The 25145-nt window shown below is 42.3% G+C and overlaps 1 protein-coding gene and 1 long non-coding RNA gene across 21 annotated transcripts in view; one reads left to right on the top strand and one right to left on the bottom strand.

Moving 5' to 3' along the window:
* ANKS1B (ankyrin repeat and sterile alpha motif domain containing 1B) overlaps positions 1 to 14270 on the top strand; it is a 1079650-nt gene extending 1065380 nt beyond the window's left edge. For 12 of the 20 annotated variants that reach the window (XM_045464946.1, XM_045464944.1, XM_045464943.1 and 9 more), the window contains 2 exons: positions 1443 to 1610; positions 12392 to 14270. In XM_045464946.1, coding sequence (XP_045320902.1) covers positions 1443 to 1610; positions 12392 to 12502 — 279 coding nt within the window. In that variant the 3' untranslated portion in view covers positions 12503 to 14270. Of the gene's footprint in view, positions 1 to 1442; positions 1611 to 3541; positions 3576 to 12375 lie in introns of all 20 variants that reach the window. The other 8 variants (XM_045464947.1, XM_045464941.1, XM_045464936.1 and 5 more) reach the window with 3 other exon arrangements.
* On the bottom strand, positions 14003 to 23455 carry LOC123591134. Its single transcript, XR_006709128.1, has 2 exons — positions 21968 to 23455; positions 14003 to 15783 (listed from the first exon to the last, which is right to left on the bottom strand). It is a non-coding gene; the product is annotated as an uncharacterized LOC123591134 (long non-coding RNA).
* Positions 23456 to 25145: the final 1690 nt, after the last annotated feature.

The following is a 25145-nucleotide window of genomic DNA, read 5'->3' as shown; positions in this document are numbered from 1 at the left end:
ATCAGTGTTCATTGCAGGAAGTGCTCAGTTGGCTGTGCGAGGTTCAGGGTCTCCAGCAAGCACACGTCTGTCTTGTGGGGCCATCATTTCATAACATGTCACTCGAAGAAGAAGACACCGCTTCTGTCAAAACAGTTTTCAAGCTCAGAGGCACTCTCCCTACTTGGGTCCAAGACCACAACAGTCTGGCATTGATCTGAAACCTGGTCTGTCCAGAAATCCACAGGCTTCTTTCACATGGCCTCTGAAGGCGATCCTGTGTCTCCTTCACCATCTTCAAGTGGGAATAGTCCCAAACAGTTCTCCCCAGAATCATGGGGATTGAGCTGTTCCATGTGCTTGACTAGAGGGGCTAGAGATGGGCACAGTTGCAAAAGCAGCATAAGCAGAATGCCATTTCTGTGTTTTGAGAAACCATGAATACACATTCCAGGGACACTGACCGGAATGAAAACTTGGGACAAACCATGCCTGCTCTCTGCTTGTGCAGTGATTTTAAGAAAGCTCTCTATGACTGATAGGCATCTACCTCTTTGGTGCACTTGTGACCTCAGGGGTGTTGTCGAGACCCTGTCTCCTTGGGGTCACACAACATCATGTTTTCTTAGTGAGAGAAGATGGGGTGGAGCTGTGCTGGGAAGAGAAGGTAGAAATCGAAGATACGTATCGGGAGAAGAGAAAAGAAAGCTAGAAGTCATCTTGAAGGAATGATTGAAGGTCTGACGAAAAGAACCTTTCTCCCAGGCACTGCTTGGCATGGCATTCAGGCCTGACACAGTCTCCTGTCTCTTGCTGATTTGATGATAAAATATAGAGTGGACCCACAGGGAGAGCAAGCGCCTCAAGAAATAGATGGATAATTGGCTCTGTTTGCATGCTGGCTGCTGTAACTGTGAGACGCCACACCAGCATGACTAATGCCTCTCCCCTCCGCCTAAATTAGATTTTGATTGTGCTTTAGAGATGTTCACTGAATCACAGATGTTTGAGGTAAAAAGACCCAAACTTCTCAGGAACACCTCCTGTGGAGTGTGTGGGCTAGTCCTCACAGGCACAGCTGAGGCGCTCCCAGAACTAAGATGAAGGACCAGAGTAACCCCTTATCTTCCAAGGCCTGGGAGCAAACCAGCTGCCCATGAGGAGGCTCAGAATGGAGTAGGTTCCTGGGGCCAGTGGGTGGGGGCCTGCTCCCTGTGGGGTGAAGTTGGGGGTCGGCTCCTTAGCATGGCTGAAAGAGAGGCATCTCATTGCTGATTAATGACATATAGACTCCAAATTGGACCTAGAGTTTCCTGTTTTTCACAGATTTCCACTGACTCACTGCCACAATAGGTAGAGTAGTTCAAGGTCCTTGCTAGTTCACCTCCCACAGTGCTCCTCAGCCACTCAACTTGGCCACCCTGTAGTACAACCTAATAAACACTTTCTCTTTACTCTTGCAGAATTTAGCCTACGAAATCATCCTAACACTGGGACAGGCATTTGAAGTCGCTTACCAGCTTGCACTACAAGCAAGAAAAGGGGGGCATTCCTCTACACTTCCAGAAAGCTTTGAAAACAAACCCTCCAAACCCATCCCCAAGCCCCGTGTCAGCATTCGCAAATCGGTGGTAAGTAGAAAAGATAACAGATGTTCTGAAAATCTTGAGCTAGAGGGAAAGGAGGTTGCTAAGTGGGCCCTGAGTGGTGTGGGACCTGCATTTCTGTCTCCCTTGGTCTCCTCCTGGCATGCATCCTTCATCCTCCCAGTCTGGTTCCTGCAAAGTCTTGGGGGACCGTCTGCCTGAACCTAGAGGCTCCCAAGAAAATTCCACTCTGTCACCTGTGGCAGCCCTGTGAGGGGGGTACTGGGTGTTGCTGCTTCCTTGACGAACCTTTCCTAAAGGTCCAGTAAAGCTTGGAAATGATGTTCCCTGAGGCTCCACTACCATCACAACAGGGGCCAGAGCCTCTTGCAAGCCACTGGCCCTTGGAGAGGTTGGCAGAGGTTCACAGCAAGGTGTCCCGGGTACCCAGCTAAAGGAAGCTAGGTGCACAGGCTGTACGTGCATCACAGCAGAGCAGCCCTCTTCCCCTTCACTGGAGGCCTAGATGCCAGCTTTAGGCAGGCTTTCTCCCAGCAGCTGAGACTTCCTACAGAGTGGTGACTCTTCAGAAGGTGCAGCCCCTCCTTCCTCCTCGTCCTCTGCCTTCCTCCAGGAATTTCCTCCCCCTCCCTCCCACAAGCTCTGTAGACATCCTGTCCTAACAGACTTTTCATGACTTCAAAGCGACCTCCGCTGGTAGTAGCAATACCCAGAAGCTGGAGCATTCCCAACCAGCCTCCCATCTGGCTTCTGCTCCAGCTGCCTTATGGCATCCTAGCAACTCTGTGGCATGGGGCAGGCAGGCGCCCCCAGATGCCCTGCTCTCATATCCATATATCCCTCTAACTCTCTTCTCCCTACCATCTCTGCCCAAGGGGTCACAGGGAAAGTGTAGAATCTTGAAGCTCCTCCCTTTGTGACCATGTGGCTTCTTGTTTACAATCTTCTTTTGGGCCTCCACTCCTGTCACCATTCTTGGCAGCTTCAGCATCCATGGAGACAATCCCTCCAACATCTGGCCTCTCTCCTTGAGGGCTCACTGCCACTCCACCCCAGCCATTAGCTCCCATGCTTATCCTTCATCTGAACATCACCAGTTACTGCATGTCCTCTGAAAATCTTCCCTTCAAACACCATGGTCAAAACAAACACACACACACACACACACACACACACACACACACACACACACACACACCATGTTCTCCCTACCTCTGCACCTACCCAGCCCCACTGGCTCCCAATCCTGATGCACTCCCACAAATCCAGATTTGTATGTTCAATTTCTTCTTTAATATGTTAACAGACATCTGAAACTTAGCATGTCCAGAAATAATTATTTTCATTTTAATTCCAGTATAATTAACATACAGTGTTATATTAGTTTCAGGAGTATAGTGTAGTGATTCAACAATTCTGTACACTACTCAGTGCTCATTCAAATACTCCTAATCTCCTTCACCTATTCTCCCCATCTCCCCCCACCCCAATCCAACTGCCCCTCTGGCAGCCATCAGTTTGTTCTCTATAGTTAAGAGTCTGGTTTTTTTCTTTGTTCATTTGTTTTGTTTCTTAAATTCCACATGAGTGAAATCATATGATATTTGTATTTCTCTGACTTATTTCACTTTATACGATTTATTTATTTATTAGTGTTTATTTTTAAGAGACAGGGTGTGAGCAGGGGAGGGGCAGAGAGAGAGGGAGACACAGAATCCGAAGCAGGCTCCAGACTCCAAGCTGTCAGCACAGAGCCTGACGCGGGGCTCAAACTCACGAACTGTGAGATCATGACCTGAGCCGAAGTAGGATGCTCAACCGACTGAGACACCCAGGCGCCCCTCTACCCTTTAGATCTATCTATGTTGTTGCAAATAGCAAGATTTCATTATTTTTTATGACTAATATCCCATTGTGTATATATACCACTTTTTCTTTATTCATTCATCCATCAGTGGACACTTGGGTTGCTTCCATAATTTGGCTACTGTAAGTAATGCTGCAATATATATAGGGGTGCATGTATCTTTTCATGTGTCTGTTGGCCATCATGTCTTCTTTGAAGAAATGTCTGTTCATGTTTTCTGCCCATTTTAAATTGGGTTTTTGGTTGTTTTGTGTCGAGTTGTGTAAGTTCTTTATTTTGGACACTAACCCCTTATCAGATATGTCATTTGCAAATATCTTTTCCCATTCAGTAGGTTGCCTTTTAATTTTGTGAATTGTTTTCTTTGCTGTGCAGAAGGTTTTTATTTTTATGTACCCCCAATAGTATATTTATGCTTTTGTTTCTCTTGCCTCAGGAGACATCTAGAAAAATACTGCTCTGGCTGCTGTCAGAGAATTACTGCCTGTGCTGTCTTCTAGGATTTTTATGGTTTCAGGTCTCACATCTATGTCTTTAATCCATTTTGACTTTATTTTCGTGTATATATAAGAAAGTGGGCCACTTTGATTCTTTTGCATGTAGCTGTCCAGTTTTCCCAGCACCATTTTTTGAAGAGATTCTTTTCCGCATTGCATATTCTTGCTTCCTTTATTGAAGATTAATAGATCATATCATGGGTTTATTTATAGTCTCCCTCTTCTGTTCCATTGATCTATGTATCTCTGTTTGTGCCAGTACCATACTGTTTTGATTACTACAGCTTTGTAGTATACCTTGAAATTTGGGGTTGTGATACCTCCAGTTTTGTTCTTTTTCAAGATTGCTTTGGCTATTCAGGGTCTTTTTTGGTTCCATAGAAATTTTAGGATTATTTCTTCTAGTTCTGTGAAAAATGCTGTTGGCATTTTGATAGAGATTGCATTAAATCTACAGATTATTTTAGGCAGTGTAAACTCCCAGTCTGTGAGCATGGAGTACCTTGCCATTTGTTTATGTCATCTTCAATTTCTTTCATTAGTGTTTTATAGTTCAGGGTATAGATCTTTCACCTACTTGGCTAAGTTTATTATTAGGTATTTTATTATTTTTGGTGCAATTTTAAGTGGGGGTGTTTTCTTAATTTATCTTTCTGCTACTTCATTATTAGTGTACAGAAACGCAGTGGTTTTTTGTATATGGATTTTATTAGTTCTAGTTTTTTGGTGGAGCCTTTAGGGTTTTCTATACATGGTATAATGTCATCTGCAAAAAATGAGTTTTACTTCTTCCATACCAACTTGGATGCCTTTCATTTCTCTTTCTTGTCTGATTGCTCTGAGGCTAAGACTTCCAGTACTGGAATAAAAGTGGTGAGAGTGGACATGCTTATCATTCCTCATCTTAGGGTAATAGCTCTGTTTTTCAACATTGAGTATGATGTTAGCTGTGGGTTTTTCATGTATGGCCTTTATTTTGTTGAGGTATATTCCCTCTAAAACCTACATTGTTTAGAGTTTTTATAATGAATTATTGATTTTGCACTTTGTTAGATGCTTTTTCTGCATCTGTTGAGATGATCATATGGTTTTTATCCTTTCTCTTGTTGATTTAATGTATCATGTTGATTGATATACAAACACTGAAACATCCTTGCATCCCGGGGAAAAAATGCCACTTGATTGTGGTGAGTGATTTTTTAAATGTATTATTGAATTCAGTTTGCCAATATCTTGTTCTCGACTTTTTTTTATCAATGTTCATTATATTGGCCTGTAGGTCTCTTTTTTTATAGTGTCTTTTGGTTTTGGGATCAGCATAATGCAGGTTTCAGAGAATGGATTTGGAAACTTTCCTTCCTCTTCTATTCTTCAGAAAGGTTTAAGAAGAATTGGTAACTAATTCTTCTTTAAATGTTTGGTAGAATTCACCTGTGAAGGTGTCTGGTACTGGACTTTGTTGGGAGTTTTTTGATTACTGATTCAATTTCATTGGTGGTAATTGGTCTGTTCAAATTTTCTGTTTCTTCCTGATTCAGTTTTGGGAGATTATATGTTTCTAGGAATTTATCAATTTCTTCTAGGTTGGCATATAATTTTGTTGGCATATAGTTTTTCATAATATTCTCTTATAATTCTTGTTTATCTCTGTGGTATCCATTGTTATTTCTCCTCTTTCATTTTTTATTTTGAGTCCTCTCTCTTTATTTTTTATTTTTGATGTGTCTGGCTAGAGGCTTATCAATTTTCTTGATCTTTTCAAAGAACTAGCTCCTGGTTTTATTCATCTGCTCTGTTGGTGTTTTAATTTTCTATCTCATTTATTTCTGCTCTCTTTATTATTTCCTTCCTGCTACTGGTTTTAGGTTTTGTTTGTTCTTCTTTTTCAAGCTCCTTTAGGTGTAAGGTTACATTGTTTAGTTGAAATTTTTCTTGCCTCTTGAGTTAGGTCTGTATTGCTATAAACTTCCCTCTTAGAACAGCTTTTGGTGCATCCCAAAGATTTAGAACCACTGTATTTTCATTTTCATATGTATTTTTTTATTTCCTCTTTGACTTCTTGATTGACCCATTCATTATTTAATACCATGTTATTTAACCTCCACTTATTTGTGTTCTTTCCAGACTTTTTTTCTTGTGGTTGATTTCTAGTTTCATAGTGCTGTGGTTGGAGAAGATGCATGGTATGACTTCAGTATTTTTTAATTTGTTGAGACTTATCTTGTGGCCTAATATGATCTATTCTGGAAAATGTTCATGTGCACTTGAAAAGAATGTGTATTCTGTTTTAGGATGGAATGTTCTGTATATATCTGTTAAGTCCATCTGGTAAAACCGTTTCCTTATTGATTTTGTTTGGGTGAACCATCCATTGATGTAAGTGAAGCATTAAAGTCCCCTACTACTATTGTATTACTATCATTATGTCCCTTATGTCTGTTATGAGCTTTTATGTTTTTGGGTGCTTCCATGTTGGGTGCATAAATATTTACAATTGTTATATCTTCTTGTTGGAGTGTTCCCTTTATGATTATATAGTGTCCTTCTTTGTTTCTTGTTACAGTATGTTTTGAAGTCTAATTTGTCTGATATAAGTATTGCCACCTCAGCTTTCTTTTCACTTCCATTTGCATGATAAATGCTTTTCCATCCCTTCCCTTTCAATCTCATGTGTCTTTAGGTCTAAAATGAGTCTTTTGTAGGCAGCATATAGATGGGTCTTGCTTTTTTATCCATTCCACCACCCTATGTTTTTTGATTGGAGCAGTTAGTCCATTTACATTCAAAGTAATTATTGATAGGTATGTACTTATTGCCATTTTGTTACCTGTTGTTTTTGTAGTTCTTCTCTTTTCCTTTCTTCTCTTGCTCTCTTGTCTCATGGTTTGCTGGCTTTCTTTAGTGATATACTTAGATTCTTTTCTCTTTATTTTTTGGATATCTATTACCAGCTTTTGATTTGTGGCTACCATAAGGTTTGTATATAACATCCTGTGCATATAGCAGTCTATATTAAGTAGATGGGTACTTAAGTTTGAACCCATTCTAAAAGCAGTAAAATCTGGGGTGCCTGGGTGGCTCAGTCGGTTAAGCTTCCAACTCTTGATTTTGGCTCAGGTCATGATCTTACGGTTCATGAGATGGAACCCCACATTTTTGGGCTCCATACAGACAGTGCAGAGTCTGGTTGGGATTCTCTCTCTCCCCTTCTCTCTGTCCCTCCCCTGCTCATGCATGTTCTCTCTCAAAATAAATAAACTTTAAAAAATAAAAAAAATAAAGGTAGGAAATTTTTACTCCTAAAGAAGGAGTAAAATTTTACTTTCTACTCAGAGTCCCCTTTAACATTTCTTATAGGGCTGGTTTAGTGATCATGAATTCCTTTTTAAAAAAAAAAAAATTTTTTTAACGTTTATTCATCTTTGAGAGACAGAGACAGAGCATGAGTGGGGAAGGGGCAGAAAGAGGGAGACACAGAATCGGAAGCAGGCTCCAGGCTCTGAGCTGTCAGCACAGAGCCCAACTTGGGGCCTGAACTCACGAACCGCGAGATCATGACCTGAGCCGAAGTTGGATGCTCAACCGACTGAGCCACCCAGGCGCCTCGTTATCATGAATTCCTTTAAAAAAAAAATTTTTTTTTAAACGTTTATTCATCTTTGAGAGACAGAGCATGAGCGGGGAAGGGGCAGAGAGAGGGAGACACAGAATCGGAAGCAGGCTCCAGGCTCCAGGCTCCAAGCTTTCGGCACAGAGCCCAACGAGATCATGACCTGAGCTGAAGTTGGATGCTCAACTGACTGAGCCACCCAGGTGCCCCGTGATCATGAATTCCTTTAACTTTTGCTTGTGGGAACTCTATCTCTGTCTTTCAATTCTGAATGATAGCCTTGCAATTAGAGTACTCTTGGTTGCGGGCTTTTTTTCTTCTTTCAGAACTTTGAATATGTCATGCCACTCCCTTCTGGCCTGAAAAGTTTCTGCTGAAATACCAGCTGATAGCCTTATGGGGCTTCCTTTGTATGTAGCTGTATTCCTTTCTCTTGCTGCTTTAAAAATTCTCTATCACTACTTTTTGCTATTTTAATTACTATGTGTTTTGGTGTGGCCCTCCTTGGGTTTAGTCGGGGGTGCTCTGTGTCTCCTGGATCTAGATTTCTATTTCATTCTCGATATTGCCCAAGCTTTAAGCTATTATTTCTTCCAATAAGTTTTCTGCCCTTTTTTCTCTCTCTCCTCTTCCTGGGATCCCTATAATGCAGTGTTATTACACTGGATGGTCTCACTGAGTTCCCTTAATCTACTCTCATTTTTTATTAAGCTCTTTTCTTTCTCCTGTTCAGCTTGATTGCTTTCCATTACTCTGTCTTCCAGGTCACACATCCCTTCTTCTGCTTCCTTTAGTCTGTTTGTTCCCTCTAATGTACTTTTAATTTCTAATTGCGTTCCTCATCTCTCTGGTTTTTTTTTATGTTGTCTATCTTTGTTGAGGGTCTCAGGTTCTCTCCTCTTTTTTTTTTTTTAACTTTTATTTATTTTGCAGAGAGAGAGACAGAGCATGAACAGGGGAGGGGCAGAGAGAGAGAGAGAAGGAGACACAGAATCTGAAGCAGGCTGCAGGTTCTGAGCAAGCTGTCAGCACAGAGCCTCATGCGGGGCTTGAACCCACAAACTGTGAGATCATGACCTGAGCCGAAGTCGGATGCTCAACGGACTGAGCTTCCCAGGTGCCCCTGAGGTCCTCTACTCTTAAGTCCAGTATCTTTATGACCTTTACTTTAAAGTATTAATCAGGCATATTACTTATCTCCAAGATTTTAGCTATTTTTCTGTAACTTTGTCCTATTAGTTCATTTGGGACCTATTCCTCTGTCTCTTCATTTTGCCTTTGTGTGTCTTGTTTCTATTAGGAAAGTCAGTTATGTCTTCTGCTCTTGAAAGTAGTGACCCTAACAAGAAGAGGTCCTATAGTGCCCTACAGTGTAGTGTCCCCTGTTCACCAGAATCTGGCACTTCTGGGGTGTCTCCTCTCTCTGTTGCATGTGTCTCACTGTTCTGGCTGAGCTGTTTTTGCCTTCAGTCCAGTTGTCTGCTATGGCTCTTTGCCTGCTGTGGGCAGGGTTTGGTCCCCTGTGTTAGGGGGTTAGTCTGGGCTGCCTTGGGCTTAAGTTGGAATAGACCAGGTATTTTCCAGAGCTACAGGAGCCCCACACTGCAAGGCACTCTGTGTTGTCTCCTGAGAAGTTTTTGTTGGGGGATGGGGCCTATAGTCAGACTAAATATTCCCAGCACACTCCTGGGGCCACAGACTGCTGTGTGTGGTTTTCTTCCCCTCTCCCCAGGGCAGGAGTTGCTTTGTGGTGGTGCTGACCCCTGTCAGCCTGCTTGTATACTGCCATGCTTGTGGCATTGCTTTGGATGCACTCAACAAGGCCAGGTTGGGAGGTGGGTCTACAGGAGGCTATGGGGCAGGGCATGCTGTTAGCAAGCTAGGTAGAGTGCTGCACTGGTTCACACGGGTATACCTGTATGTAGGCTGGGGGTTGGGGGAAGGAAATGGTGCCTGCCAGTTCGTTTGTTCTTAGAGAAGTCTCCCAAAGATCTCTGCGCCTCTAGCACATGCTCAGAGATTAGTTAATAAATCTCCCTCCCTTCTGTATACTACAGGCATTATTCAAACTGCTGCTTCTATGCTGTATCTTGGTGGGGCTATTTGTTATGCTGTCTCTTTAAGGGCAGAGACTTAGTTTCCTATCAGTCTCCGGTTCACTGATTTTCAAAGTTCGAGGTGTGTTAAGCCCCTCTGGTTTTCAAACCCAGATGTTATGGGAATTCATCTTCCCCAGGGCAGGTGCCCTGTGCCTGGTGTAGGATCTGCTCCTCTCCCCTCTGGGCCCACAGCATCCCTCCCTCAGGTAACACAGGCCCATTTGGCTTCCAACTGCATCTCTGCCTTTCCTCCCTTCTTCAGTGTGGCCTCTTTCCTATATTTAGCCGTGAAAAGTCTGTTCTGCCAGTCTATAGATCATTTTCTGGGTTATTTACACTGATGTGGGTATTATCTAGGTGTATCCATGGGATGAGTTGAGCCTAGGATTCTCCTTGGCCACCATCTTCCCTGGAAGTCCCCGGAATAAAATTCTTGGTTTTCCCCTTAAAGCTGTTTACACTCTCAATCTTTCCCAGCTCGGCAAATGGCATAACCATTTACCGTATTGTTTAAGCCATAAATCCAGAGGTCATCCTTAATTCCTGTCTTCCTCTCACCGCCATGTACAACCATGAGCAGGTTCCATCCACTCAACCCTTAAAACATAGGTCTGTCCACTCCTCTCCATTTCCTCACTCTTCTCATCCAGGCTACCACCACTGCTCTCCAGAACTACTGCAGTACATGTCCTAACAGTCTCTCTTCTCCATGCAACCAGAGTGATCCTAAAAAACACATCAGATCATGGCACCACTGCCCCAAGTTCCAAAAGCTAATTCCCACCACACTTCTCTATGATGCTCAGGCCTTCCTATTCCTCAAACAGACCAAAGCTCACTCCTACCCAAGACCTTTGTGCTACCTGTTCCTTCCACCTGGCATAGTATCCCCCATATTTTCTGCACAGCTGACTCCCACTTGTCATTCAGGTCTCCACTACATGAAGCTTTTCCTGGGCCGCCCAATCTGAGGTAGATGCCCAGGCACACTCAAGCATATACCTGCTTTTAATTCTGTGTAGTATTTATTGATGGAGATTTGTTCATCATCTATCTTCCCCCACAGAACTGTAAGTTAAATGTCCAGTTTTCAGAATATTTTTTGGATTATCTCTTAGACTGTTGTAATTCATTCTCACATGGGCTGGATAAATCTGTTCAAGGCAGGTGCCTCCATCAGACTTTACTCTGGTCCCCAAAGACTTCTTCCAAGAGAGCACAACTGGGATGGATGCCATGGGGGCTCATAGAATATGCATCTAAAACCCTTCACTGAGAAATGATGAAAATATTCAGTGAATAATACTGATGTTCTTTAACTGCCTCAGCATCCCATCCCCCTCAGCTGGTGGCCATGTTCCATCTCCCTCAGGTCTATTTGTTTATTACTCAAAAATATTCCATGATTCCTAAGAACATGTGAAGTCCTCCCCACAGCTTTGTGGAGATACAATCAAATCATGCTGGAAGGTAGCCAAAGGGCATGGATCCCACAGCCTTCCAGCAGGCACGAAAGTTCACAATGCAAGAGAAATGAGGCCTTCCCAGGCTACCCTGCTCCAGCACTCCTGAGCCGAACACATAGCCAGGGCCAGGGCAGATGTGGAAAAGATGAGGCAGCAATGTGGGGAAGAGCTCCCTGCGAAAGCCCTGCCTGAGAGCATACAGCTCAAGCCTTACCCACGAGTGGCCTTTTTTGACTTTGTATGCACAGGGGCTAAAATGGTTTTAACTGTTTTACAGCTCAGCTCAGTTTGGTCAAGGCTCAGCCTAACTTGGCCCTGCTTACCTATTTACCCTCCAGTCTCCCACTCTGCAAACTGCAAGCTCTCAACCAGCTCTTTCTCCTTGCCTCAGGGGCTTTGCACATGCTATTCCCCCTCTCCCTGCCCCCTTGCCAGGCAAACTCTTGCTCATCCTCCAGCTGTTGATATTACCTCATTATTTTATAATATCCAATAAGTATGTATCGTGTGCCCACTATTATTTACTGGGTTGCCAGGAGCTTTTCTAAGTTTGGGGGAAACAGTGACAAAACAAAATCCTACACTGCAGTGTAGGATGAACTAATAAACATGAGATAATGTAAGTGGCACAAGGATTATAAAGAAAAGAGAAGAGCAGAAAAGTTAGGATGCTATTTTGTATGGGGTGAACAGGTGAGGAGGTGGTGTTCGAGCTGCAACCTGAATGACATTAGGGTATAAGACATGCAGGTGTCTGGAGAAAGGCATTCCTGCAGAGCAGATGATGTGAGTAAAGGCCCTGGGTGTAGGCTTGGCATGCAGGGAGAAGCAAAGCCAGAGTGGCTGGGCTTCACCTGAAGGACTTAGGGTTTACTTTGTGATGGAAACCACTGTAGGCTTGAGAGGTGGGGAGTGACATAACCTGGTTCACCTCTTCCAGGAAGTCCCCTGGCTCCTTGACCACAGAGCACCCTCTCTTCCTCCTTCCCCCTTCTCAGTACTGAAGTGCAGAATTCTGTGTTTGCTCTCCATCTGTGTGTCTTCAAGAGCAAAGGCTGAGTCTCATTCACCATCCACCCCTTGAGTGCCTTGCATATAGTCCTTATACAATAAATGTGTATTAAAAGGACAAACACAAGATTCTCATGTATCAATATCCCTGCAGTCCTGTCAGAGCATAGCATTGGTTTCCAAAAAGTTTTAAGAAGCATGTTTGCACCCGAGTACAGGTACCGTATAACAGGCATCAGCCTTTCTGTTTTAAAGCAGATCGACCCCTCTGAACAAAAGACTCTGGCCAATCTGCCGTGGATTGTGGAGCCAGGACAAGAAGCCAAGAGAGGAATTAATACCAAGTATGAAACCACAATTTTCTGATACTCACCATCCTCCTGTCCTCGCGGTGCCTTGCACGCTGAGCAGTCCCGGAGCAGGCTTCCCTTCGCGCCTCCGTTTCCACCCAGCCCAGGAGGAAGACTGCTCTGTTTGTGTGGCCTTGTCACGGGCGAAAGGCCGCTGGCCATTCCTGGGGATGTTCTTTCTGCACCAGTAACAGAAAGTGTGCAACCAAGACTTTCCAGCCGTAACCCCTGAGAGGCACGAGTTGAGGTTTTTTGCTGACTCTCCCGACTCCCCTCCCTACCACCACCCAAGGTTATTTCTAATGACTCTGCCCCCAACACTGCTTTGCTGAATTTGGGGATAATACCTTTAAAAAAAAAAAGTACAGGGGATCTCTAATACTGCCTAAAAGTATAAAAATCTTGGATTTTTCAGTCAGCAGTTTTAAAGGTAGAATCAGAACAGAACTACCCCCATAAAACACCTGTAAAATCATATCACTGAGCATCATTTCATGCATAAGGACAAAAACCACCCCCATGATTGCCAGGAAATCCTGTTTCCCAATTTCTATATTTGTGGATTTTATATGTAATAAACCATGTCAGATAAAGAAAAACTTTACATCTATGGATTGATTCAAAATTTAAGAATGATTCAAAACAGGAATTTATTATGCACAGAAAAATGTGTCTTGTATTAAATATTTTTATTAAAAGAATGTTTCATTAATGCACTGATAAGAAAAGTAGGTTAGTTGTGAGGGATGTTTCTGGTTTCATTTCAAATGACTAAATTTTTACTGCTACCACTGAGAGGACTGGCTTGGGTGTGGCAAAGTACTGATGACGCTCCCCAGAGCAGGAGATTAGGGCAAGCAGACTGGCATCCAACCGAAAGTGCTGATGCAGCCATAAGCTGCAAAGATTGTTTTTTTTTTTTTTTTTAACCTTCACAGTGTTTTAAAGAAAACGTTAAAAAAAAAAATCTAGGGCTCCTGCTGTCAAGATTTCTGTCATGGAAACCTTGTTTGAGAAAGGTGTTAATAAAATTCTATTGCAAAAAGTTTTCTAGAAAAAATACAAAAAAAAAAAAAAAAAAGAGAGAGATTCCAAAGTAATAAAACTCTTTTCTTGAAATAAATGTTTGCTTACTATTTGATTAAATAAAATTTACTTACATTTCTTTAAGGTATTTTAATTTTTTTAATGTCTCTGTGGAGTATTTGTATGATACCATAATGTATATTTATGTAGAATCAAATTATATAAACAGTACCAATATCATTATAGAAAAAAATAACATTTTAACGTATATTGTTCTAACTGATCATATTGTGAATCATTTTGAAGTTCATTATAGCGATATTGATAAATTGTGGGATTGTCTTATGTTTTTTTTATTAACCAATATTATTTTAAACTTGAGGCTTATCAGTTATTCATCAGTTGGTGAGTTTTAAAGAAGGATAACTAAATTTTGTTTCAAACTGACAAATGTATATGGATTTAGTTCAGTGTTGAAGAATTTTAATACAATATTAAATTACTTGACCTGAACAGTTCCTTGTATATATTTTGCCTATTCACTGTTGATATGTATGTAGTAAATGGAGAATAAAATAACACTGAAATATGGTACCAAAAGGTAATTGTATAGGAGCAAAGTAAATAGTAGCTTTGCTGAAACAGAAACATGTGTAAATATGCTTGGGCTTCCAGTTATAAATTTTGTAATTTTTGTCATTATTTATATCCTATTAAAAAAAAAAAGCACACAAAATAAAACAGAAATTGTACAGCCACCGGTGCTTGGCATCGTTCTGTGAGCACCTTCCCACTTCCATTTAGAATCAAAACCAAAGGCCTAGTCTCCTCAGCATCCATACTAAAGGTATTTTTTAATTGGCCAAATTGAGAAAACTTGCTCATTTCTAAGTTGAACCAGTCTGATAAGGATACTTTCACCTTTAAAGCTTAAATTTCAGCCAAAACAATCCCCATTGCCTTTAAATATTAAAGTAGGCTATAAAGAGGAATCGCCAAATTTCTAAAAGAGCAAGGGCCACCCAAGTAGATTGCTTGTCTCAGACAATGCAGATAGCACGTTTGGAAAAAATCTACATGTTTATCTCTGTCAGCCCGGGGTACCATAACAAAATACCATAGACTGTGTGGCTAAACAACAAACATATTTTTCACATTGCTGGAGGCTGGAAAGTCCAAGATCAAGGTACCAACAGATAGGTTTCACTCCGAAAGCTCTTCTCTTGGTTTGTAGGCATCTGCCATCTTACTATGTGGTCACATGATCTCTTCTTTTTATGTGTGCAGAGAGTGGGGGAGCAGCAAGCTCTCTGGTGTCTACCCTTATAAAGGCACCAATCCCATCCTTGAGGACCCCACCATCATGACTCCATCTAACCTAATTATCTCCCAAAGGTCCATCTCCTAATACCATCACACTGGAGGATTAGGGCTTCAACATAAGAATTTTGAGAGGACAAAACATTCCATACACTTTATCCATCCTTCCATTTTCCTAAAAGATACGTGCCAGCTGCAAGTCAAGTGATATAAGGCCACGCTAGAGAAACTGGAAAGATCAAAGATTCACATTCCATATCCCATGACTTTCAGGAGATCTCCCCTGCACTGCTGGATCTGTTACTCTGAAACACTAAAACAATCTTGGGGTGCTACAAGCCTGCCGTGCTTGTAGCAGACGCATGCACAGGGCTTTGAAAACACTAGAAACAATCTGAGATGGGATAACATTCAGAGAGGCAGAAAGGACAGGTTTCCTGAAGAAAGATTTGGGCTGGGGTTTTGGATGGTAATGCTTCAGGGTGCCTGGATGGCTCAGTCAGTTAAGCGTCCAACTTTGGCTCAGATCATGATATCGTGGTTTGCGGGTTCGAGCCCCACACTGGGCTCTCTACCGATAGCTCAGAGTCTGTGGCCTGCTCCCCCCTTTCTGCCCCTCCCCCTCCCTCTCTCCCTCTCCCTCCCTCTCTCTCTCTCAATAATAAACATTAAAACAATTTTTTTAGATGGTAATGCTTCAACTGGGCTAGTTTGCACTCCCCCCCTCCTTTTTTTTTTTTTTTTTTTTTAATCTTTGCTAACTACCAGGTCAGCAGTCCTCCTCTCTCTGTGGATCAAATGCTTATTTGTATCCATTACGGTCCCAGCATGAAGCAGATGGCACACTCCAATTGGGATTATTTTAGAGTTTAATAAATAGAATACTTACATAGGTGTTGGCAGCATGTAGGGAAACAGACGGGTGAACAGTGTCCCTGGGCTGGTAATTGCCTAAGGGAGAATGGGAAGGGAGAAGGCTGTGTGGAGGAAGCTGCCAGACAGGCTGAGGGACATGGCCAGCTGTGGTGGCCCTCTAAGAGGGAGCCAGGAATTAAAACACCCTGATCTCACTCTCCACCCTGCATTACCTGAACCCAGAAGCCCAGGATAAGGAGCCCACTGATATGGTCTACACAGGGCAGGGAAGAGGGAGGAGAGCTCTAAGGGGCAAACAGAAGAGTGCTCACATAATGAAGAAAGGATTTGCAGCTAATTTCTTGAAGGAGAAGTCTGACACATCACTAACGGCAGTATCCATAGGGGATAGGGATCCCTTCCAAAAAAGGACTTAAATAACTCATTTTTTTCTTAAATTCTATTCTATGATAAATTTGGATGAATGAACCCTATAAAAATTATGCCTAGTTAATCCATTAATAAGTTATTGCAGTGATTCTTCTCAAAATATACCAGATTTTCTATTGGACTAGTTAGGAATATTACTGGTGCATATAATGCTTGGATACAATGGGGCAGAAAACAGTCTTAGATAACGAACACATGGCCAAAATCTCAAAAATAAAAATTCACAATTGGGCCTCAAGTAACTGCTCCTAAACTACTTCTGGAAAGAAATGAAAATCTGATAAGTGGGCTAGCCTCCAGAGTTCATTCTTCTCCCACAGAATTGGAATATAATAACCATGTTCAAAAGTCTATATGGAATAAAGCCTTTTTAAGACATTAAGTTTTTTAGTTCTTTTTATATAAGGTATTCACTGAGTAGGTTTCCTATGAAAATTAAGAGATCAGACAGTTAGAACACATTTTCTTAAACTATAATTGGAGAACCAGCCAACATAGGCCAGCTGACTCTACCTGCACCAATGCTCCATCAGGCTGGGCCCCTACTCCCTTCCTGTCTCCCCCAATACCCAGCACACCCCACACTCATTTGCAGCTATCTGTGCCCCAGCTTCCCCCAGAAACCAGCTCCAAAGCAGGCAGAGATTCTCCTTAGGCCTGTTGCCCAATTACTATCCTGCATACTGTGAAATTCCATTAGTATCCAAGAGACAGGACTTATTTTTGTGGTGGTATTAACCCTAAGAATTTGGTGCGGACCTGGGAATGCCAGTTCTACTGTTTTCCTCTCTGCATCCCAGGCCAATCTACTTACTGAGAACTTGCTCTGTTAAGCATGGCACCATTTTACTTAGAATTGCTAATGCAAAGATGATCATTCCTGACCCAACATACTGTACTCTGCATAATTCATAAAGAATCAGAACTATAAATTATTTATTATCAAAATAGCTTTTGTTTTACTTCCCAAAACCCCAAAGAACTATGTTTGCAAAAGCTACACGAGCATTTAACTTTCCAAGTTAGTGACCAAGGACATAAAGACTTACATCAGACTGAAACAGAGACTCTCCATTTAACAGCTGCAGTAGGGTCACCCCAGCTGAAGGTGGCAGCCATAGCAGCTGAGGTTTTCTCAGAGGTTCAGACAACTGAGGAGCACATGTGTCGCAAAACAGACTTCACAAGCACAATGGAACTAATGCACATCTTCCGAGTCCTGCCATTTAGGAAACCTCTAAGTTATGTCTCAGAGGACGTAATGTAAAAGCTGAGCTGGAGTCATTCTTACTCGTGACATGGTAATAAAAGCCATTCAAAAAGCCATTCAAAAGCAATCCATATTCAATACTCAATTTAATTGTCCCCTGGATGTCTCAGTGCCTCAATCAAGCATCCCAACAGCTGCTCCCTGAGGAGCCTGCAGCTCTCCCTCTTACTGCCTCTCCTCAATAAGACATGTGAGAAGGGAAGTCAAGATGCCTCCAAGAAGCAACATCAGCTGTTTTCTGGCATTTGAGAGGTTGATTTCTCTCCAACTCTCAAAAGTGCATGCTAAGTTTTCTGAGAAAAAAAGAACAAAAACAAAAACCCCAATGTGCTAAGTGTTGAGTCAAGGGAGATTGGGAAAGGAGAAAGGCACAGAAAATTCAGGAACACCATTTTAACAGGCCATTCCTCAGGTGTGTGGCTGGGTAGGGAGGTGGAAGGTTGCAAACTCAGCTGCCTTCAGGGCCACACAGGTGACATGAGTGAAGAGGGCATTGTGGTGATCCACAGAACACCTGCCTCATCTCAGAGGGCAGCTGCTACTTACTTTCAGTGGATCGTTGCCAGGCAGAAATGACCCTGGGTCAAAAGATTTTCTAAGAAATCAGGATTTATGCAAAATCACCAGGTTTTCAAATGGTGGCAACAAATTCAGGATTATAAAAAATACATGTGGGCCAAATACAACTCATCTGTGGGCTGGGCGTGATCCATGCCTCATTTCTTTGTGACTTTCTGAGATTCCATCAGGTTTCAACAGCCTCACAGCTAGATGTCCAGTTACTTATCAGAGGAGGAACAGTGTGTTTGTGGCTAGAGTGAGGGGGTGGAGGAGGCAGAGACGCAGAATCACTGACATTTGTTAAACTACTCTTATACACCAGGTTGGTTTATTCAGTAGCAGGAACTGAATTCAGGGACTAGTAGCAAAAACCAGAAATAACAGGCTCTTAAAACATGGAAAGGTTGAATTTTTTTTCTCTGTAGCTTGAATTTCAGATACAGTACAGGGCTGGGATGGCTGGAATGGTAGCTCCACAAGCTACTTCTATATTCCTACTGTATCAATCCTTAGCATATGGCATCCATCTGGAAGGTCACCTCATGGTCACAAAATGGCTGCTGGAGGATCGTCTAGCACATCCACATTCCAGACAGTAAAAAGAATGGTAAGGACCAAAATTCTCCTCCCTCCCAACTGAGTAAGGCAATCTTTTAGGAGCTTTCCTGGAAGCTTCACCCCACAGCTTCTAATTACATCTCATTGGCCACCCCTATAAAGGCAGCTGGAAAATGTAGCTGTTGATTTTAGCTAAGCACATTGCAGCTCCCAACAATCCAGGAGTTGTTAGTGAGGAAAAGGGAGAGACTGGATATGAGGATGGCCACCAACAGGGCCTGCCATGATGGGAATCATCACATCCCTAGGTAAAAAGTGAAAGCAAGCACACAGAGGTGAGACATCTGGACAGAGAAAGCCATGACTAGAGAAGGAATTGATGGTAATAACCCTATAAGAGTTGCTCTATAAATTAGCCATCAAATCCAAGTAGGAAATATCCTCACATCTGTGTTAATATGCACACCAAACGTCTGTGCTGCCCAGCAACACGCCTGAGAATGTCATGGCAGAGCAGGTGTGAGGGAACACAGCATAAGCAGCCATCACAAGTGCAGTGGCAGTTGGACAGGAGTAGAACTAGCAATGGCCTGGTCATCAAGGTTCTCAACCTCCACTGCACTCTGGAATACTGCACTGGGGAATTTTAAGACAATACGGACGCCTGGGTCCCATCTCCAGAGATTCCAAATTAATTGGCCTGGTTAGATAAAGTCCAGGTTTGAGGAAGTTTTTAAGTTTCCCAGGTAATTCTAGGTGCGACAAGTATAAGAAGCTTCACTCCTGGATGGATGAGGCCCTCCTGATCCCCTGAGATGTTGGGCAATCCATGTAAGTCTCCACACCAGAGGCTCCCTAGGAAACAGGTCCTTGAGACAAAACATTTGCTGAAGGTCACACAGCTAGGACGTTATTACAGCCAGGATTTGAATTTGGATACACTTGACAGCTAAAGCGAGAGTTCCACCACACGCCCAAGCACCAGCCCAAGCACCAAGCCCAAGGTCTTCCCATTCTCATTCCCAATCCTCTATCACTCACGGGTGCATGCATATCCAAAGAGAAGAAAGTTTGAGACAACTCAGAAGAAAGCAGATGACAGCTTTCCTGCTGAGCAAAGTCTGTCTCCTGGGTGCTAATAGCCAAGAAGACAGATCTACCATGAGGTAGAAAAGGATTCCTAGAGAAAGCAAAAGTCATAGGGTCCCACCTTGTAAACCATGGAAATGTGGGCAGCAAAGGAATGGAGTTTTGTAGCCGAAACCGAAGATGATAATGCCATTGAGACCTATGTCAGGTGCTTGACATATTTTTCAAGCTTCACAAAAAACTCTGTCATTAAGTGTTGTGGTCCCTATTTTACAAATAAGGAAACAGACTCTGAGAGGCTACACCATTTCAGATGAAAGGAAAAGGAGAAAAGGAAATGAAATTAAGGTGACAGGCACATGGATCCACTAACTCCAGGGCTGCCACTAATTTGAAACGAACATCTTAAGAGTTCCAATGTAGAAACAGGCATCTCCAGGGAACAGACCATGGTAGGGCTGCCACCTTCCCTGCTCAATGTCGGAATCATCTGAAAACTGAGACCAGGTTGGGTAGTGGCCAAGTGCCGACAAATCCAAAGCATTCCCCAACCTCTGCCATGCATTTGGCTGTCAAATTCTTTTCAGAGAGCAATCTCTATTGACATAGAGATGGGTTAACCAGAATACCAAAAGTAGAAGGTCCTCAAGTACAGGGACCACCTCTGACAGCTCAGGACCTAGGATCAGTCACAATGCATGACGTGAATGGGTGAAATGAATAATGAATTAAAGTGCATAATTGAAATGACGTTCCTGGATCCTCTCACCCAGGGGCTTTGGTGAGGAGGCCAACTACATGGACCAAAACCCTAGCTCCACCACTTTGCTGTGGCTGTTTCCACATCTAGACAACAGAAATAATACCTTACAGCCTTGTTGTGAGGATTCAATTAAATAATATGTATATTTGGGGCGCCTGGGTGGCGCAGTCGGTTAAGCGTCCGACTTCAGCCAAGGTCACGATCTTGCGGTCCGTGAGTTCGAGCCCCACGTCAGGCTCTGGGCTGATGGCTCAGAGCCTGGAGCCTGTTTCCGATTCTGTGTCTCCCTCTCTCTCTGCCCCTCCGCCGTTCATGCTCTGTCTCTCTCTGTCCCAAAAATAAATAAACGTTGAAAAAAAATTAAAAAAAAAATATGTATAAAGTGCCTGGCATAGGGCCTGACACAATAAAATGCTGGTAAAAAAATAAATAAATAAAAGCTCCTCCTTGTTTCCTTGAAAAAAAGGATTTATTAGTTCTCAGAAAGTTATTTGACAGAATGGGGCAAATCAACACAAGGTGAAAGGTTTAGAATCACTACTAATTGAAGATGAATCAGAGATGAGAAACACAGATCTCTCAAATCTTCCCCAGCTGCTGAAACCTAAACCTTGACCCCTAGGACTGGTGTTCATCTGCCATAAACCCAGGAGGATTCCACTTTCAACTGAAACCGCCACTCCACTTGTAGCCCAGTGGGTCTGGGTCTCTCCATAAAGTAAAGAAAATCAGATTTGGACTGTGGCCCTGGCTTTGTTGCTGATTAACTGCCTGGGGTGTAGTTCTTCCTCTATAAGCTAGGACTGCACAGTCTGCAAATCCACTCAAAGTACTGTGAAGATAAAATAACAGCTGGGCAGTCCCCTGAGTGGGGACGAAATGGAGATTTGAATGGATGGTGAGAATCTTTGCTCCAACTCACAACAGCCACCCTGTACTAAGCAGGAGGCTTCATTCAGCTGCTGGGTGCTCTCCAGTTTGATCAGCTGCTCGGAACCACCAGATCCAAACCTGGGCCTGGCATTCTCTAGTTATTCTTGCCCTGGGTGATGGGAAATTACAGAGGTAGATTTCTGTTTTAATCTCTGTGATAAGCAGTATTCCCAGTTCTGAAGGCCTGACCTCATAAATGAATTTACAGTGAACACCAGCAGCTCATTTTCCTGAATCATAATTGAAATGAAAACTTCCCAAGTTTTGGTCTTCTTACATCATCTGGCTTAGAAGTAATACACTATTGATGCCAAATGACTTCAAAGACCTGGTCTTTGATGAGTCGCACGTTTCATGCATATTTTTTTTTTTTTTTTTGCCCCTTCCCTATGAATATACACAACTACACAATAATTCTGTGGTTGTAATTCTATGGTTATACTCATAGCCCCATAGCAGTTGATATTCTAATTCCGGCATTTAAATAACTGTATAGTATCTCCATAGTCTTAAGGGCAGGGGTTATGAGCAAGGAAATCTATTCAAGTGACAATCTTCAGAGACCAAGAATTATTCGAAAATCATTTTCTCCTTCTCAAAAGGCCGGTAAGTAAATTATACTAACATAATGTTGAATAATAGATTGCCATACTTACCAACTTAAACACTTCAGGGAAATGTTTATTCATTTCATATAATCTAGGAGCAAATCTTTTATTCAAGTGAAGTTTTACATTCCTCTAACGATGCTTCACAATAAAATGCCAAACTAAAACAGAAAGATAAAGAAAATGCTAGTGACATGCTACTTTTTAATTAGCCTCTTGATATCCTGGCGCAGAGGGAGGACAGAGAATGTGCTCTGGACATGCAACCGTATATACAAGAATTTCAATCATTCAACAACTATTTACTGAGGCTCCAACTGGAGCCAGGCTTATGTTAAATGTGGTGTAAAGGACACAGACCTGGCTTCATGGAGCTTATGACCTAATCGGGGACTCTAATAAGTAAACAATACAGGGTGATAAAAAGTCATGGCGGAGAAAAGAAGGCACTATGAGAGGGCAAGGCAAACCTTCAGCAGAAGGGTCATCTCAAAATATATGAAGGATAAGAAGGAATTAGGGAAAAAAATTAGGCTGGAGAAAGGCAGTATAAGAGAGAGAACAGCATATACAAAGAAGCAAGAGAGCACAGAGCAGGTCCAGGGTTTTAAAGAAAAGCGACAAGATTAAAATGAGCACTTTGGAAAAATAAAGCAGAGTGGCACAAGAGACAGCAGTCAGGGAACTGTTGCCAGGCCAAAGATGACAAGACCCGAATAACACCAAGAAATGTTCATTGAGCACTTTCTTGATCCAAGCATGGAGGTAAGTACCTCATGAGCATTACCTTATTAAATCTTTATGACAACCATGAGAAGGAAGAACAGATACCCATTTTACATATAAGACAACTGCTGATATTTTTGTTTCATATTATCCATTGTCCTCAATCTCTCCCAACAACTAAAATGTATTTCTTTATTGCCTTGGCTGCTGCTTAAAATAGTTCTTGGCACACACTAGATACCGAAGCCATTCAGGATAGGCCAGTGGCTGAACAGACAAACCACTAAAGAAATTTTGCCCAAGACCACATTAAGAGACCCATGCCCACTGCATTCACTATACTTACCACATCAAGCTGCAATTCTTAGTCTTTCTGGTCCTTCTCAGTCTCCTGTGCTGGTCCTTCATCTCACCAACCTCACACTGTCCTGGACTCCAGCTTAGGACTCCAGTCTTGTCTATCAACACCTGTTTCACTGCTGATCTCATCTGATCCTGTGGTTTTAAATACATTTGATGTATTTAAAGTCACTGATAACTCTCAGATTTGTATCTGCATCACAGATTTTTCCCATGAACTCCAGACCCTTTTATTTGACCACCAATACTCAACATCCCCACTTGGATGCCTAATGGCCATCTCAAACTTGCTATGTCCAAAACCCTGCTCCTTTCATAATCGTTTTCATCTCCATTAAAGGCAATTCTAATCTTCCCATAGCGCAAGCCAAAGAGGCTAAAACCTTGGTATCATTCTTGTCTTTCTCACAACTTTTATCCAATCCACTGGCAAATCCTATTATCTTTAAAATATATCCAAAATCCAACTGTCACAACCCCTACTGCTGCCACCCTCGTTTGGCTGCCTTCATTTTACCCGAATTGTTGTGCGAGCTTCTCACTCGTATCCCTGCTTTCACCCCTGTCTGTGCCCTTTTACAACCAATTCTCAATTGGTTTCCACTGCCAGAGGAACCAATTAAATCTTGGGGTACGGGGGTGGCTTAGTCAGTTAAGCATCTGACTCTCTTTTTTAATTTTTTTTTTTTAACATTTATTTATTTTTGAGACAGAGAGAGAGCATGAACAGGGGAGGGTCAGAGGAAGAGGGAGACACAGAATCTGAAACAGGCTCCAGGCTCTGAGCTGTCAGCACAGCGCCCGACGCGGGGCTCAAACCCACAGACCATGAGATCATGACCTGAGCCGAAGTGGGACACTTAACCGACTGAGCCACCCAGGCACCCCAAGCATCTGACTCTTGATGTTGGCTCAGGTCATGATTCCAGGGTTGTGGGATCAAGCCTTGCATCAGGCTCCATGCTGAGCATGGAGCTTAATTAAGATTCTCTCTCTGTCTCTCTCCCCCTCTCCCTCTCTCAGGGCACCTAGATGGCTCATTTGGTTAAGCATCCAACTCTTGATTTCAGCTCAGGTCATGATCTCACAGTTTGTGAGTTTGAGCCCCATGCTGAGTTCTGCACTGACAGCATGGGACCTGCTTGGGATTTTTGCTCTCCCTCTCTGTCTGCCTCTCTAAATAAACAAACAAACTTAAAAAAAAATTCTCTTTCTCTTTCTTCCCCTCTCTCCTGCTCACACTCTCTCTAAAAAATAAAATAAAATAAAGCTTAAGTCAGATCACTCCACTACCCAAACTCCTCCAGTAGGTCCTATCTCAAAGTAAAAGTACTTACAATGGCCTAGGAGGCCCTACATGGTGATGCACCTCTTGTTACACTCCCCTCACATAGTCTTTGCCAGCCACACCAGCCTCTTGCCAGCTCTGTAACAGACCAACCCATCCACTATTCTGTCTTTGTGCCTAGTGCACTCTGCTTGGGAATCTCTCCAGATTCCTGTATGACTCACTTCTCCATCTTTCAGGTCTGTACTCAAGTGTCACCTTCTCAGTGAGCAACTCCACCTAAAACTGTAACGCTCCCTACCCCCCATTTATACATACCATATATACATACTATAATACACTATAGATTTTACTTTTTGTCTGCCTCTCCCTGGCTCTGAAGTAGGGCAAAGACTCACTTTTTCTGCTCACTTTTATATACCTAATTTCCACAAAAATGCCAGATACGTGGTAGATCTCAATAAATATTTACTGAATGAAAAAAAATTAATTAATTCTCTTCTTTACAGGATCTTCACCATGCACCATGACAGCCACACCAGGTAGCAATCATCAGAGATAAACTGAGGAGATAAAACTTTAATAAAATTGAATTAGACATAGTTGATAAAGCAATAGAAAGAATGGTAGCTTTAGTTTGAAGAATCTTTCACATCTGTTTTCTAACCAACAAAGGAAAAGGAGCCTGAAATAATGTGAAAATGTTTTTCAAAAATATTTTAGAAATTTTATTTTTTATAAAATTTTTTAATTCATGTATTAAAATGTATACCAAGGCAAAAGAAATTGTGTGACTTGTATCATAAATATAAAACTAAGAATTTTCAAACCATACAAGACACATACAATGTA

The sequence above is a fragment of the Leopardus geoffroyi genome, chromosome B4 (genome assembly GCF_018350155.1).
Source record: "Leopardus geoffroyi isolate Oge1 chromosome B4, O.geoffroyi_Oge1_pat1.0, whole genome shotgun sequence".
NCBI lineage: Eukaryota > Metazoa > Chordata > Mammalia > Carnivora > Felidae > Leopardus > Leopardus geoffroyi.
This window is presented reverse-complemented; position numbering and strand designations above follow the sequence as displayed.